The sequence below is a fragment of the Botryllus schlosseri genome, chromosome 4, assembly GCF_051294905.1.
Source record: "Botryllus schlosseri isolate E-star chromosome 4, Bs_hap1, whole genome shotgun sequence".
Lineage (NCBI taxonomy): Eukaryota > Metazoa > Chordata > Ascidiacea > Stolidobranchia > Styelidae > Botryllus > Botryllus schlosseri.
The window spans coordinates 12,833,661-12,848,028 of NC_137239.1; the positions used below are offsets into that span (position 1 = coordinate 12,833,661).

The 14,368-nt window shown below is 40.6% G+C and overlaps 1 protein-coding gene and 1 long non-coding RNA gene across 6 annotated transcripts in view; one reads left to right on the forward strand and one right to left on the reverse strand.

Moving 5' to 3' along the window:
* Positions 1-14,368, forward strand: part of LOC145438137 (uncharacterized) — a 175,630-nt gene that overhangs the window by 37,467 nt on the left and 123,795 nt on the right. For 4 of the 5 annotated variants that reach the window (XM_080315510.1, XM_080315511.1, XM_080315514.1 and 1 more), the window contains 2 exons: positions 3,842-3,916; positions 14,157-14,309. In XM_080315510.1, coding sequence (XP_080171636.1) covers positions 3,842-3,916; positions 14,157-14,309 — 228 coding nt within the window. Of the gene's footprint in view, positions 1-419; positions 1,943-3,841; positions 3,917-14,156; positions 14,310-14,368 lie in introns of those variants that run through there. The other variant, XM_080315512.1, reaches the window with a different exon arrangement.
* LOC145438166 (uncharacterized) overlaps positions 1-14,368 on the reverse strand; it is a 357,286-nt gene that overhangs the window by 29,321 nt on the left and 313,597 nt on the right. The window lies entirely within an intron of this gene.

Here is a 14,368-nt window from a genome sequence, read left to right on the forward strand (position 1 = left end):
TATCCATCGATCCAATGAAGCGATTGGTAAAACTCAAACACAGGATGTACTCAACAAAATCTTTGCTGAATATATTCATTGATGGGCGACCATCGAACTTGTTATGGTGCCAGTCAGAGAGGAGATCGCTATACTGAGCCTTCTAAGTAGCAATACAGCAGTAAAATGCAGCAATACTACTTAACAAACATATAGTCTATGGCAGTGGTTCTCAATCGCCTGTTCGTGACATGCGTCCTGCAGGGGCGCCAAATAGTTTAGGATTTTACATATCAATTTCAAAATGCACGAAGTTGGACTCTTGTCCATGAATTAGAGAAATAAAACATCAAATTTAAAATTCATTTGTCTACACCAGATGTGTTAAACTCAAATTTCGTCACAGGCCGGATTCAAGCCTTTAGGTCGCTCGCGGCCTGCATATGCGTTTTGAGGAATACAAGATATTTAATTGGAAACGCGGACGTAGGAATTTTGTTTATTAATATTATACCGCGAGTCCGGTTTCTGTCATGTCTGGGGATCTATTGGGTCGAAGTGACACAGTAGCGCCACCATTGATATATCATTTATGTATTTGTGCAACAAGGATTTATTTTCCGTATAAACGGCCAATAACGGTTCCGCATTGGCCTCTTCACTTCTGTGAATAACTACTTTTTGGTCCATATTTGTATAAATTTTAGAAGTTAGGGTGCACTTTTTTCCGTATTGAAATTGGATGTCGATTTTGACTGCTTATTGGTAACTAGAGTGAAACCGCAGAGCCGTAGTCGGGTGGTTATAACGGGGCTCATGAAGATGGAAGTATTTCCAGCAAAATATTTCAACATTTGTGACAAATGTGCTAGAAAATATAGGGATTTTTCAATACACTCAGAATTGTTCGAGGGTCGGATGAAATCGTCTGGCGGGCCGGATGCGTCCCGTGGGCCGTAAGTTTGACACCCTTGGTCTACATCGTGTACGAATGGAGTGTTCATGATCTGCTTTTGGCGTGAGCCACAATTGGTGCCAGTGGTGTACGAAACTATTTAAAAGCAGCATACAACTCAATTCGGAGAAGTTATATGTGAAAGCTATGGAGACTGTTAAAAGAACCATGTCTAATTCCGACAGTGCAACTAAGCGATACTTGGCAGTATAATTGAGGCTATAGCAAACAACAAAATCGCATTTCTTTCAAACGATACCGAACAATCACACTCAAGTTAGTGCTGAGGACTTCGCGAGCTCGGCTTGCAGAAGCTTCAACGTAACCGCATAGAAATATATAATATCAAAATGGTAGCATTAAATGAAGTTTCCAGAATTGCATTGAGTTGCTTACATATACTGTAATTAAATTTAGAGTTGGTAATTGTTTGTGGTATTCATGGGTTTTTTCGACTGCAATTGTCATTTAAACCACGCCAATATCTTTATTATGAATCAGTAACTGCCACCTTGCAGCACGGTCCACTTCTGGGCTTCCTTTAGACACGGCTGAGGCCGATCAGATGACGAGAAGAAGCCAAGATATACCTCCAAAACTTGGGAAGGGATTCTGGAATCGATCTCGGACGGATATGTACTTGTACCTATTGGTGTTGCAGCTGTGGGTCATGCCACTACGCTACCACCGCACAAATTCAAGGACATTTTTGATTTAAGAAGTCCGGTCCGGACCAGTTGCTTTGACGTTTTAACGGTTTGCGAGATCGATGAGTCTGAGAACCACTGGTCTATAGCATAAGTTCAGATCAGTTTATTCATAACAGCTTAGAAGTTAAGGGTAAAATAACACAATCCCGATTTTATTCGGATGTTGAACCATTTTCAACATTGCTGTGTTATATAATTTAGACGTGAAGCGTTTTTATATTATATTAATTGTGCCGGGCCGTCCAAGCAATCATGGCTGATAACATCTATGTTAATTCTCAAACCCCCGAAGCAGAAGGTATGATTATTAAAATGAAAAGTTTGTGTTTTATGCGGGGATCATATAGATATATTTCTAATCGCTTGTCTCAATCTATTATATTGTCTTTCTGTGTTAAAGAACAAGTAAACTTCTACAACAGGGGTGGGAAAAATTCGGCTCATTCGGCCTTTGATTGCGGCTCTTTAATTACTGCACAAAGTGCACACTGCACAAGTGCACATGTGTTTCGCCATTTTGCTCGAGAGCTTGAACCTGATTATAAATTGATACATTCTATCTCGTATTAACAATATGTGTATTGTTTTCGTGCTGTTTCATTCCTTACGGTTCAGGCACAACTCGTAAAATTTAGGGGACGGTGGCACTACAAGGTTAGAAATTTGCATTTGAACTCTCGAATCGAGTTCAAACAAACGTTACACCGGCAACAATCGATGCCTGGTCATCAATCAATGGTAAATCATCGTGTTCAACAAAGAACTTGATAATTAATTACGCCAGCGCAGGTGACTATCATTTCCGGACTAGCAATGGTGCATACGGCTCTTCCATTTGAATTGTGAAGGCAAGCAATACCTGGAGAGTTTGTCAAATAATATGTCGTCGAGATTACCGAACGGATATCTTCCTTAAATTCTCATCGGCATTTGATTGAACTACTCCGCACTGCTTAGGCGTCATATCAGCCCGATTTTCAGACACCTTGCAACCCAGGTGGAGACGCGCAGTATCACCACACATCACAGTAATATACTTCATTCGATAGCCTTCATTTCATGGTGACTACATAAATTCGTATTTTTGAATTTCGTGTTGTGGCTCTTTTAAACCTGATATTTTTGATATGCGGTAAGTGCATGAAGTGAGTCTGTCCATCCCTGTTCTATAGCATCGTACTATAGGGATCGTGTGAACCTCTGAAAGGTTCAGGTTCGTGTCAACGCGAACCTTTTTGAAAGGTTCTGTGTGAACGCGAACTGAACCTCATGACGTCATATTCCGAATTCCAACCCTATATTTCGATTAAGTGATGGCCTATATTAATGTAAACGATACTTAGCGACGTCTCGGGCCACATAATGTCACATTGCTGAAATACATATTGACGTTTTAAACGTTGCTAAATGTATCAACTGAGGCAATCAAATGATATAATAATCCCATAAAATCAATATCTTCCGTCGTTTTGCCAACAATTTCGACGAGGACTTGCCAGGGAGTAAGCTTACTCCCTAGCGGTCTACGCCTGACCCGACAATATATTAGGAGTCTGAGTATTGCAGCATTGATATTGAGCAGAATGTAAAACGGTTTTCGATACGTGCTATCGATATTACCCCATTACTAAGCTATACAGCAGTAGCCAACACCCAAATCGAACGGATTTAGGTTTTATGATACAGTAAACATATGAAATCAAGATTGACCCCGCACGCCTGCTTGATTTTTTTTACATGAGAAAACGATATCAATCTCTTTGATTGATTGAATAAGCATCATTCGCTGATTAAATGTAGTGTATTTCGCTCTTGATGTTGTGCGATTGCGGGTCAATCTCACAGCAGAGAGTCACTAAATATTCATAAACGGAAAGCTGGATATTTCGAGCAAACTTTTGCAACAAAGCAAGTGAAATTTTTGTTTGTCAAGGTGCATACTGCCAGCGCCATGCATATAGTGGCCAGCAGTTGAAATCCAATAAATTCGGACCAATGATGTTATAGTGAAGTGAAAATTATAATATATAAAAAAGCTTCACAGTGCAGAACCTACGAAGGCTCGTTTGTGAACGTAAACCTCTAAGTTGTTTAGGTTCACACACAGATCGCGAGCGTGAACCTCACGTTCTCACCATCCCTACATCGAAGGCCTACCTTTAAAATAAAATAAAAATAACCTTTCTACTCTCTTCAGGAGATGCAGTTTACGAAAGCTGCGCACTGCCAGAAATGCCATCGACATCTGTTGGCCCGACCTCTGACAAAACTGGTATGGTAAAAAAATATTTATTTTTATTATTATTATATTTTTTTTGGGGGGGGGGGACAATTAGATGAAAACTCATGCTCGATTTGGTGAGGTATGCCAAATATACATATTTTTGTGATCCCGATCAGGTTACATAACATTACAGAGAATGTATGCATATTACCGAGAATGAAATTACCAATGGACATTACCCATCATGTATTTGACCGAGAATGGACATTATCTTAGAACAGTGGTTCCCAAACTTTTCTATGGTCGCGACCCTAACTTCAGATATAAAAGTGTTTCGCGACCCCACCTCTCAATTTTGCGTGCTAGTTGCTAAAAATATGGTCAGCACTATTGCCCTAACCTACTCAGGAAATATGCGTGAAGCTGACGACTATGTGAGCAATCATATCAATTAGCAACTCGTAAAACCCTTCGATCGACAAACTCGCCATTTATTGATGAGCCCTAGAAGCCGCGTATTTGCTCCAAGCATGGGTGGACACTGGACAGGACAGCCATCCTTTGCTACTTCAACCAACTTTGATGAATCCAAATGTGCTTCTTCAACGGCAGCATGAGATTTACGAAACATATCTGTTACTTTAGTTGAGCCATGGATAGAACGCAAAGTGAGACATTCTTCCCAAATCGTAAAATCCGGCATGTCTCCCCAAACAAACACGGCTGTCGGTCAATGGCTATGTGTCGGTGAGATCTTTTGAGCTGTCAAGCGCGACAGGGTAACGCACAAATGTTTTCGATTTCTCGGGAAGATGATCATGTTGGTCGTTTGCTAAATACATTCGATGCGTCGTGTTACTGTAGTATTGCTCAGCTGCACCTTTCTTGGATTTTGTTTTATATGGCACTTGAACAGCATTCTGTAGCAAACGTAACTATAGCATGTTTCATTATTTCCCCATCCGAGTATGGCTTCTAATTGCGAGCAATTAGATAGCTCACTTGTAGAATGTTTAGGTCAGGGGTGGGCAAGCTTTTGGGCTCGCGGGCCGCATTCAACATCGGAATCCATTCGCGGGCCGCACAATAAAAAATTAGGAAAACCAAAACGCAAAATTGGTATTTGATTATATAGTGAGGACATGGAAATAATATATATGCCTATTTAAAAGAAACCAAGCATTGCCTTGATGATATCGCACACGCGTCAGAAACAGTGACGGAATTTCTAGGCTTGTCGACCTCAATAGCTAATTTGTTAAAATTATAGAGATGAAAGTCGGTTTTCCCGATTCTTACAAAAGGATTAAAATTTAAATCCGTGAAAAACGATCTGTTCATAGATTTACCAATTCAACGTTTGGTTCAGTTCTAGGACACACAATGCTGACAGCATCATAACCATGCTAATTTCAAACACGCTTCTACTATGTGTAGATATGATATAGATACCTTCATTCCACGCATACACAAAACGAATCAACTTAAGACACGCGTGAATTGTTTTTAATAAGCACATCACGGAAATAATTAAAACTGGAGTGGCAAATCTGAAATCACACTCGTGATCCGAATTATGTCAATCTCGTTTAGGATTTCTGTGATGCATAGCAGTTGAAACCTTTCAAACTGCGTGGGCCTTGAGACCGGGTTGTCGCGCCAGAAATTAAACTTAAAAATAATATAGAAAGTATTTACCTTAGAACAGTGATTTTAAAACTTTTCAAGACACGCCCCTTTATGATGGTGAAAGACCCCCTCTTATCCTCACATCACAAAACACAACCAGGATGCTATCAAACCTAGGGTTACCATATTTTTGTGACACAAATTCCGGACGCTCTTTAGCGCCCACTAGCGGAATTCAAAGTGAGGTATGAGAGCATTGTCGATCAATATGACGTCACACCAGCAAATCTTCGTCTATCGACTAGAAGTGGTGACGATTTGGTTGTAAGTTGTAAACAGGGTCGAAGCCACGTTTTTCAGCCCCCTTCCGCCCAAATCTTCGTTAAATGATTTGAATGAATTATGTCAATCATATTGGTTCTTCCATATATTCCTACATAATTTTTGTTCCTCTCTCCGCCCACATGATCAGAGTTAGCGGTAGAGCTTGTGGAGAATGATGACTTCGAAAATGCAAGGAGCGTAATTGTACATCGTTCAGTCATGTTCATGTCACATAGAAAATAATATTTATCAGCCTAATGCCAGTGTGCACTGCACCACTGAGCTATACAAACACCGCACATCCGGTGGTTTTCAACCTTTTATGGTCGCGACTCCAATTCCAATTTGAACATGTTCCGTGACCCAGCTTAAAATTTGATGAGCTGATTACTAATTAAAGTTGGCACATTTGCTCGGACTTACTCACGACCTATTTTGGAAACTGATTACGTTCAACATCTTCGCGAACCCAAGAATAATGGCAAACTACCCCCAGGGTTTAGAACAGTTGTTCCCAACGTGGGTGATATCAATCCCCAGGGGGCGAAAACGGATGAAGGAGGCGAAAATAACGAAGGGGACAATAGGGGCGATGGCGCGTTAAAACGGGTATATTGGAGTCAAGTCGGAGAAATGACCTTTTTTTAGTCGACTCACGAAAATTTAGCTGTAAAAGTGTAATTTCGAGGTCGAGCCGAAAAGTTGACCTTTTTTTTCTTTAGTCAACTCGCCGGTGATTACAGTTTATATGCCCAATTTTAGGTTCCCAATACTTGAGGGCGATGATTGGTGTCGAGCTTGAAAAGGGCGCGATGAGTCAAAAAGGGTTGGAAACTACTGGTTTAGAGCCACTATATTTGAATAGAGCATCCAAACGGCCAAAACCGACTCTATGAATATACGGTGTCTTGTAATTGCGATTACAATTAGACTTATTTTTGTAAATGAATGTTATTTTCATTTATTCATGATCGCAGTTTTTGCGAGGGTAGTAGTCTCATAATAAAAACAATATATGTGATACTAAATCGCGGGCAGCTCGAAGAAAAATGTCATGTAGCAGATATCTGCCCAAATTTAATATTTTTTCTGTTGATTTACGAAAACATTATGAGCTTACTTCAGGCCTTCAAAATTCCGGACATTTAGGCATATTTTAGAAATTCCTCCCGGACACAATTTTAACAGTGAAATTCCGGACATGTCCGGGAAATTCCGGACGTATGGCAACCCCAATCAAACCTAACGGATAGTTAATGACATGAAAGGTTACGACTGTGGATGAGAGATTTTTAAATATGAAATTTAGACTAAGTGCAGGGCAATAATCAAGAATGGGGTGGAAATCGCCCGAAGCGCGAAATAAATTTCTGTTAAGTTCAGCTTCGCGTTCCCCTTCAGATGCTTTCACGCTCCCAAAGGGGCGCGCAGCCCAAGTTTAAGGACCACTGCCTCAGAATTATCATGGTGAAATGTACTAAGAAAATGTTTCACAAGTCCCTCCCTAAAATCGGCTTTTAGTACGCATTTTATCAATAATTTTACCATGTTTCTGTAGACTTTCACGGGCCGCACAGAACGGTGTTGTGGGCCGTAGTTTGCCCACCCCTGGTTTAGGTAATATCTTCAGATTCATTTCTAATCTTGAACATATTTTTTGCATATTCCGTGCCGACCTGAGGGATTCCAATTTCGTCTTCTTGATTCTCCTTGGTAGCAATCATGTTTTGAGGAATGAGTTCAGTAGTGCCTCTCAATGTTATAAGATTTTGCACTACTTATCGCCACAGGACAAAGAAGGCAATGGGCTTTGTTGTCTACCTCAATACGAAAATACTTTTCTTCCAAATCACTTTGAAAAACACGATTTTCTTGCTGTCCGGACATCTTTCAAACCTTTATTATACCCAAAACTTGACCAAATGACTGATCAACCTATTAAAGCTTTATAGAATTTGTGATTGCTTTTTAGATCAATAAAAAGTTCGTAAAATAGAGTAAAATCGAGGAGATCTGGACAGATGCTTCGGAGTTTTGCCTTAACCATAGATCTCTAAAATACGGATTAATGCGCAGCACATGACGCACGGTTTAAACGCCTACTGTTGAGCCCGGCAAAAGCAGCATAATTGATTGTCCTATAACTGGCGATCCAAGCGCCCAAATTTAATATGTCTCATATGTCTGGTCTTAATTGAAAGCAAGTCTCGCACTGATTCAGAAAATACAAATTTAAATATGGCCAACGCAATGATACGAACCCACAATAGACATCAAAATATGAAAATTGGCATTGTTCCGAAAAATCGATAGACGCCATTGACCATTGTTACGGTCATTGTGCTGCCGCGCCCCATTGTTCAGAACGATCGACCTTTGGCGGCTATTTCGAAGTAGTTGTATTGCCCTGGCGATATTTCAATTCGTATTTTTGGAATCAGTGAGGCGCTAGCTTTCCATACAGACCAGACATACCAAATTATTCGGACGCTTGAGTCGCAAGCTATAGGACTGCGAATTAAACTTCTTTTATCCAGCTCAGCGGTGCGCCTCTCAGCGTATTCTACCGTGAGTCACATGTTGTGGATATAACGCAGAGCGAATGTTTGTAGTTGTATAATTGTATAATTGACTCCAGAAGGCTGCGTTTACAATTCGCTGCGTGTTTCTTCCTTTGACGGACCGGCGTAACCGCGCCGTACGGCCTTGTTGGCTGACGTACCACGACCTGTCTATTACACACGTATTCGATGGATCACACTGACGAATATATTTTGTTTCTGTCTCCACGACTTGTAACTTTATTGAATTACGTACGACAATGCTACGGACTTCCGAATCAGCGAAATATCATGAATTGAATGACCGTCTCTCATAGCCACGAGAGAGTACATGCACCAATTGTTATCTACGTTCACACGACAAAATATATGACTCACAAAGGTCTTATCGGGTTTCAGTTCAGATAATTACGTAAGGTTTACCAACTCCTTATTGAATATTATTTAAAATGGCGTTATACCAATATACTCCGTTAAAGTGGATCTATCCGTAGATTAGTTATCGATACCTATATCCATAGCGACTGGTCGTTCAACTGGAAAGTTAGGGCACATTGCATTGAAACAGCAGTGACGTAACCTTAGCACTCTACTCACAACTTTCCTGCAATCCTTATTTAAAACTCCACACCCCAAGCCAAGCAAGAGTATTTTATACATATAAAGTTAATTTTATGTTATAAATCGATTTCTCAATATTCTTGTAGGGGCTGCAAAAAAGTTAGCTGGGGGCCGCGGTTGGGAATCACTGGTCAAGACTATAGAAACGTATAGGAATCTTTTCGAACGATTTATATCGATATCCAATCCAGACTTGGACAACTAGAAAATTTTCAGCTTTTCCAAATTAGATTAGAATTAGATTACCGGAAGTTTGCTCTAATTTAGTCAAATTAGACAACTAGAATTATCTAGTTGTCCAAGCATATACTTGGACAACCAGAAAATTTTCAGCTATTCCAAATTAGATTAGAATTAGATTACTGGCATTTTGCTCTAATTTAGTGAAAGTAGACTACTAGAACTATCTAGTTGTCCAAGTCTGATCCAATCGAAGTATAGTCAAATACTGCACCGTGAAATACTGCGTCACGCGAACTACAGATTATTATTATTATTATTATTAATGGCACATTTACAGTGGCGCTTATCGCCTTTTTCAGGCTTTGTGCGCCACGACACGAATATTTGTAAAGTTCATAATTCTTTGCCTTTTGTATTGTTGAGGACGACGACTTCCACTCTTTCTCTCACTCAGACGGTCTCTCTCGCTCCCACGCGTCCCCATCGTTGTCGTTGCTTTGAAATTTCAATAATAATCTGGGCTTTTTCAATAGACTGCAACTGCAGTGAGGTCGGCGATGAGGGGCCCAGAGAAACCTCCGACACATAGATCCACACATAGAACAACTGCCATTGGTGTCGTGACGCTGGTGCTTAACCAACTTCGCCACTCGGTTCCCCGAACTACAGATAACGACCCATAAGTAATATGCTCGCGCCAAACGTGTGTGCATGTATCATACTGTTTACACCAGTGGTTCTTAACCTTCCCTCCAGCGCCCCCCTCCCCCCCCAGGGGGCGCTGGCGATTTTGAAGGGGGCGGAAACGCTCAGGGGGCGATATGGGGGGCGCTGGGCTCAGGGGGGCGATATGGGGGGCGCTGGAGAGAAATGGCTTCGCAGTAGATGATGTGGTAGTAGGATATATCCTTAATCAGTATTCAGAGCGAATTAACAACGAAAACTTCGTTATATATAGCATACAAAAGACATATAGGTTTAATTGTCCAATGACTGTCACGGAATGTTTCTGTCTTGGCAATCTGAACCTCAGAAGACGAATTCCATCTGACTGGGAAAAATTATATGCCAGTAAAAAAATACCAATTTGAAATCGTGTGCGTCTTTTAGTTTAGTACGATTGGGCGAAAGGGATACACAGAACTAGATATCCCTGTTGGGCGATTCTATATTTTTTGATATAGCAGACAGGAGGTCACGAAATAACATCATGCAACGCAGTCATGCCAACGGGTCCGCCCGCCCGCATATCTTTAATTATTAGTTACGGGCCCTGCAATTTCCAAGACACCTCACAATCATCTGTGGCGAGATAGCGCGGTGGTATAAACCGCGGCTGCAACACCAATGGATGCGGGTTCGAGTCCGACCGAGGTCGACTTCCGAATTCCGATATCGAAGTGTTGAAGGTATACCTAGGCTCCTCCTCGCCGCCTCATCCGCGTCAGCGGTGTCTTGCAAAAGCCTAGACGTGGATCGTGCTATAGGTCGGCAGCTACAGAAAATAAGAAGAATATCGGCCTGGTGTAAATGACCATAGTAGTCGACAAACACCATGAATATCCCAAAACAAACAAACATACACCTCACAATGTTCCCTCTACGTTTTGACGAGTCTGCGCACACTCACCAACTCACTGCGCAGACCCTTGGGCAACAGTGCGTAACGACTAAAAAAAGGTCGTAACTTCGGATTTGTTGTGCGCAACGTAGACTTTCTGTGTCAGCACTGCGCACGCGCGCAGGTTGGATGGAACATTGCACCTCGCTCAGCTCTACCGGTAAATCTGGTAACGTGAGCAGAAAGGACAAGAAATGGATAGCAATATATATGCAATTGCAATCTTATTGACCGATTTTATCGGGAATTATCGAAATTTTCGCGTTTCGTACTGGCTCGCTAAACAGTACAGCTGATTTCGGGGCAAAAGCGAACAACGTGATGGGGGGGCGGTCGGTTTATCACCCTATGGGAGCCCAAGACCCAAGTTTTTTCGGGGGGCCTAACGAAGTGACGTTTCGTTCCTGCCAACGGGTATACGCCCGAAGATGCATAATCATTATTGAGGGGTCCTACCTTTTCAATCACACATCACTCAGCTCTACCGGTACATGTTTTTTACGTGAGCAGAGAGAGGATAGAAATTGATATCAATATATATTCAATTCCCGATCATATTGACCAATTCAATCAATAATTAGAGAAATTTTTCTAGGCGTGAATAGCTGGCTCAGTAAATGGACACCCAATGTAGAATACCAGTATCAGCAAATAGCGGATAGCCCCCATATTCAACAACTTTTCTAATATCCCTGCCTGACCATACGGACATTATTGATTCAGTGCTGTTATAAAGGGTATGATTCATATGCTTTTTTTGCCTACTCCCGAGTTTTACTGTGATAAGTGGGCGATTTCTTTTTAGGTAAAAAACGAAAGATTTTGACCTAAAAAATAAAAATGTTTACAATTTTTCACCTTCGAAATCCTAATTTTGACCAAGTGTGACCTAACGTATGCAAATTAGGTGTTTCGCACATAATGTTGGAATTGCACTGTACTTTCTTCATTTTTGGTTGGAACTGTCTGTTCTTACGAGGTAGTTTGGCCTGAAAAAAAAACTTTTTTGTCACAAAAACTGACAAATTTTCACATGAAAAAACTTTATTTCAACGAAATCTGGCCATATAAAGAATTCCAGTAATTACCTTACGTTAAAAATTACTAAAAAAATTGTAGTACGACGAAAGAGACTTTCCTACATTCTCGGGTAGAAAGTGTCTGTCCTTACTAAGTAGCTGGCCAAGAACGGAGAAGGAACGTTCAACAGCAGAAGTTCTGGCGATAGTGTCTACATCACAATTTTTCATCTTGCGCTTCTTCATATAAGAACCATGCAAAGCACAGTGCAAACGCAGTCTTGCTTCAGTTGAGATATTGCGGCACGTTGAGCATAACGCCATGTCATCCTATTTGTTTCATTTTAATGTTTATGATTGATAATGAGCAGACAATGGGTCGTCTACACGGCAGGCCTACAAAGTAGGCTACAAGCTGTCATATGTCAAATGATAAGTTCACCAACAGTGCAAAATCTATGATACAAACGAAATGCAGGTCACAAAAAAGTTATAACTTTGTAAAGAATTTTGACGTTTTTTGACCTAACGCTACAATTTTGACCTAATTCTGACTGTTTTTGACACGTTTTAAACATCGCCTTATTGATAACTAATAGGTAGGGTAATGGGCACAATGATTCGAGTACTCGAATCTGAATCGAGCAATTATTTTAATGATTCGAGTCGATTAGAAAAAAACGATTTTTTCGGGTACTTAAATTATACGCTCCTCGCCACTGAAAGGTATTTTATCGATGGGAATTATGGTTTTGCTACTATTTTCCACTGTGGAGGCCCTGAAGCCAGGATCGGCCGTATCGCAACATATGAACATAGTAAAAAGCTACGAACGATCTTTCCACAACATTGTCACAAAGTGAAATGTACTCGGTAGGGTAGAAATAATACCAAAGTATCTTTAATGTGATGGATAACAGGCCTTATATTCTTTGTGATGGCATAAAGGTACATATTTGAACCTTGACATCTTATATACTGTTATTACGTCATAATGAGAGATACTCGAATACTCGACTCGAAGAATAATACGTGATTCGGAATCGAATCACTCAGGCACTCGATTTTGCACAGCGCTAGTAATAGGCACTTCCTACAGAACAATGAAGAGTGAGCATTCCGCTGACGCCAGCGCTGTATATCATCATTTGAAGTTGTAATTCGAACAATATGTAAGCAACTCAGCAACTGTAGTGACTAAATCAACGTTTTCATATCTCGCAATGTCAAATATTCAATCGAATAAAAACAAAGCCAAATCAATATTTACACTCTATATCTAAATCAAAAATGGTTGCGATCCACATTTCAAATTTCGCAGAGGCTACAGGCCACATGAATTAAATATCGATATAAAATAAACCACACAGTTTAGCCACCACGTTTAAAAAAAAATTACATCAGAACAAGGTTGTGCTCTCTGACTCTATCATAGGCAATGGGCATAGTTACTACAAAAGCAGTATTATTTTAGTAAATAAATAGATATACGGCAAAAAATCATGAACGTTACTCTCATTTTTTTCTCGATATTAAAGTTGTGTACGATACCTTGCATTACTGGTAACGTCTTTCAGCAACTACGGAATCGATATTGGGGCTAGCAAGACACGGTCCTAGATGAACGACTATCACCTCGTAAAGAAAGCCCAATGTCGTTTACTAAGCGTATCCGTCTTGGCAGTCTTTGGACCATTACAAGGCAAGGCAGTAGGCCTATGCCCATTGCCCAATGACAATTCATGTCAGCTGATTCTTCCTCGATCAAATGCTGTTGCCATCCCCAAAGCCGCTTCAGCTATTGAAGAGTTGCCTATTGATGTTGGGCACAAGAGAACAGTTTATTTTGAAACAAAAATAACAACAAATTTCTAAAACTGAATTAAATTTCAGCATTCGAAAATGCTTTACTTAGCGTTCTTCCGAAATCTCAAATCAGGTCGCGGGCCGCAAAATATGACCTCGCGGGTCACATGTTGGTGGCCATAATATACAGCCAATGTCAGAGTCCTCTTGTCTGGAATAGCAAATATCCGAAATATGTCATCCGTTGCATGCAATATTATAGTTAAATGGATTACGAAATAGATTCAACAGAAATGTTACCGATAACAAACCAATTATAACTGGGACGAGATGCAAGAGTATACCGTCATACGGGCACAAATGCTTAACTTCTGCAATCTAAAATACCACTTTCTCAATTTTGATAGGGAACAAATTTGATATAATGACAGTATAGCCCACGTCCACCGTGTTGAGAAAACGATGACATTACCAAAGCTAAAATACAACTTCGTATACTTCATTTGATTACAATTTCTCGATAGACTCACCGCCCAAGAAAATTAGAGAAGACCCAGTGCCGACCGTTCTGTCATCGAAACACGTAGTGTTGATGTGTTGCGCAATCGTATTCACGATGCTGGGTGTTATCGCCACTTTGGTATTTTGCGTCGTTTCACAAGCACGGTTACAAGCAGGTCAGTGCATACTCGCTAATCAAACAATTACCTACAGTAGACTCATTCTGAAAATGAAA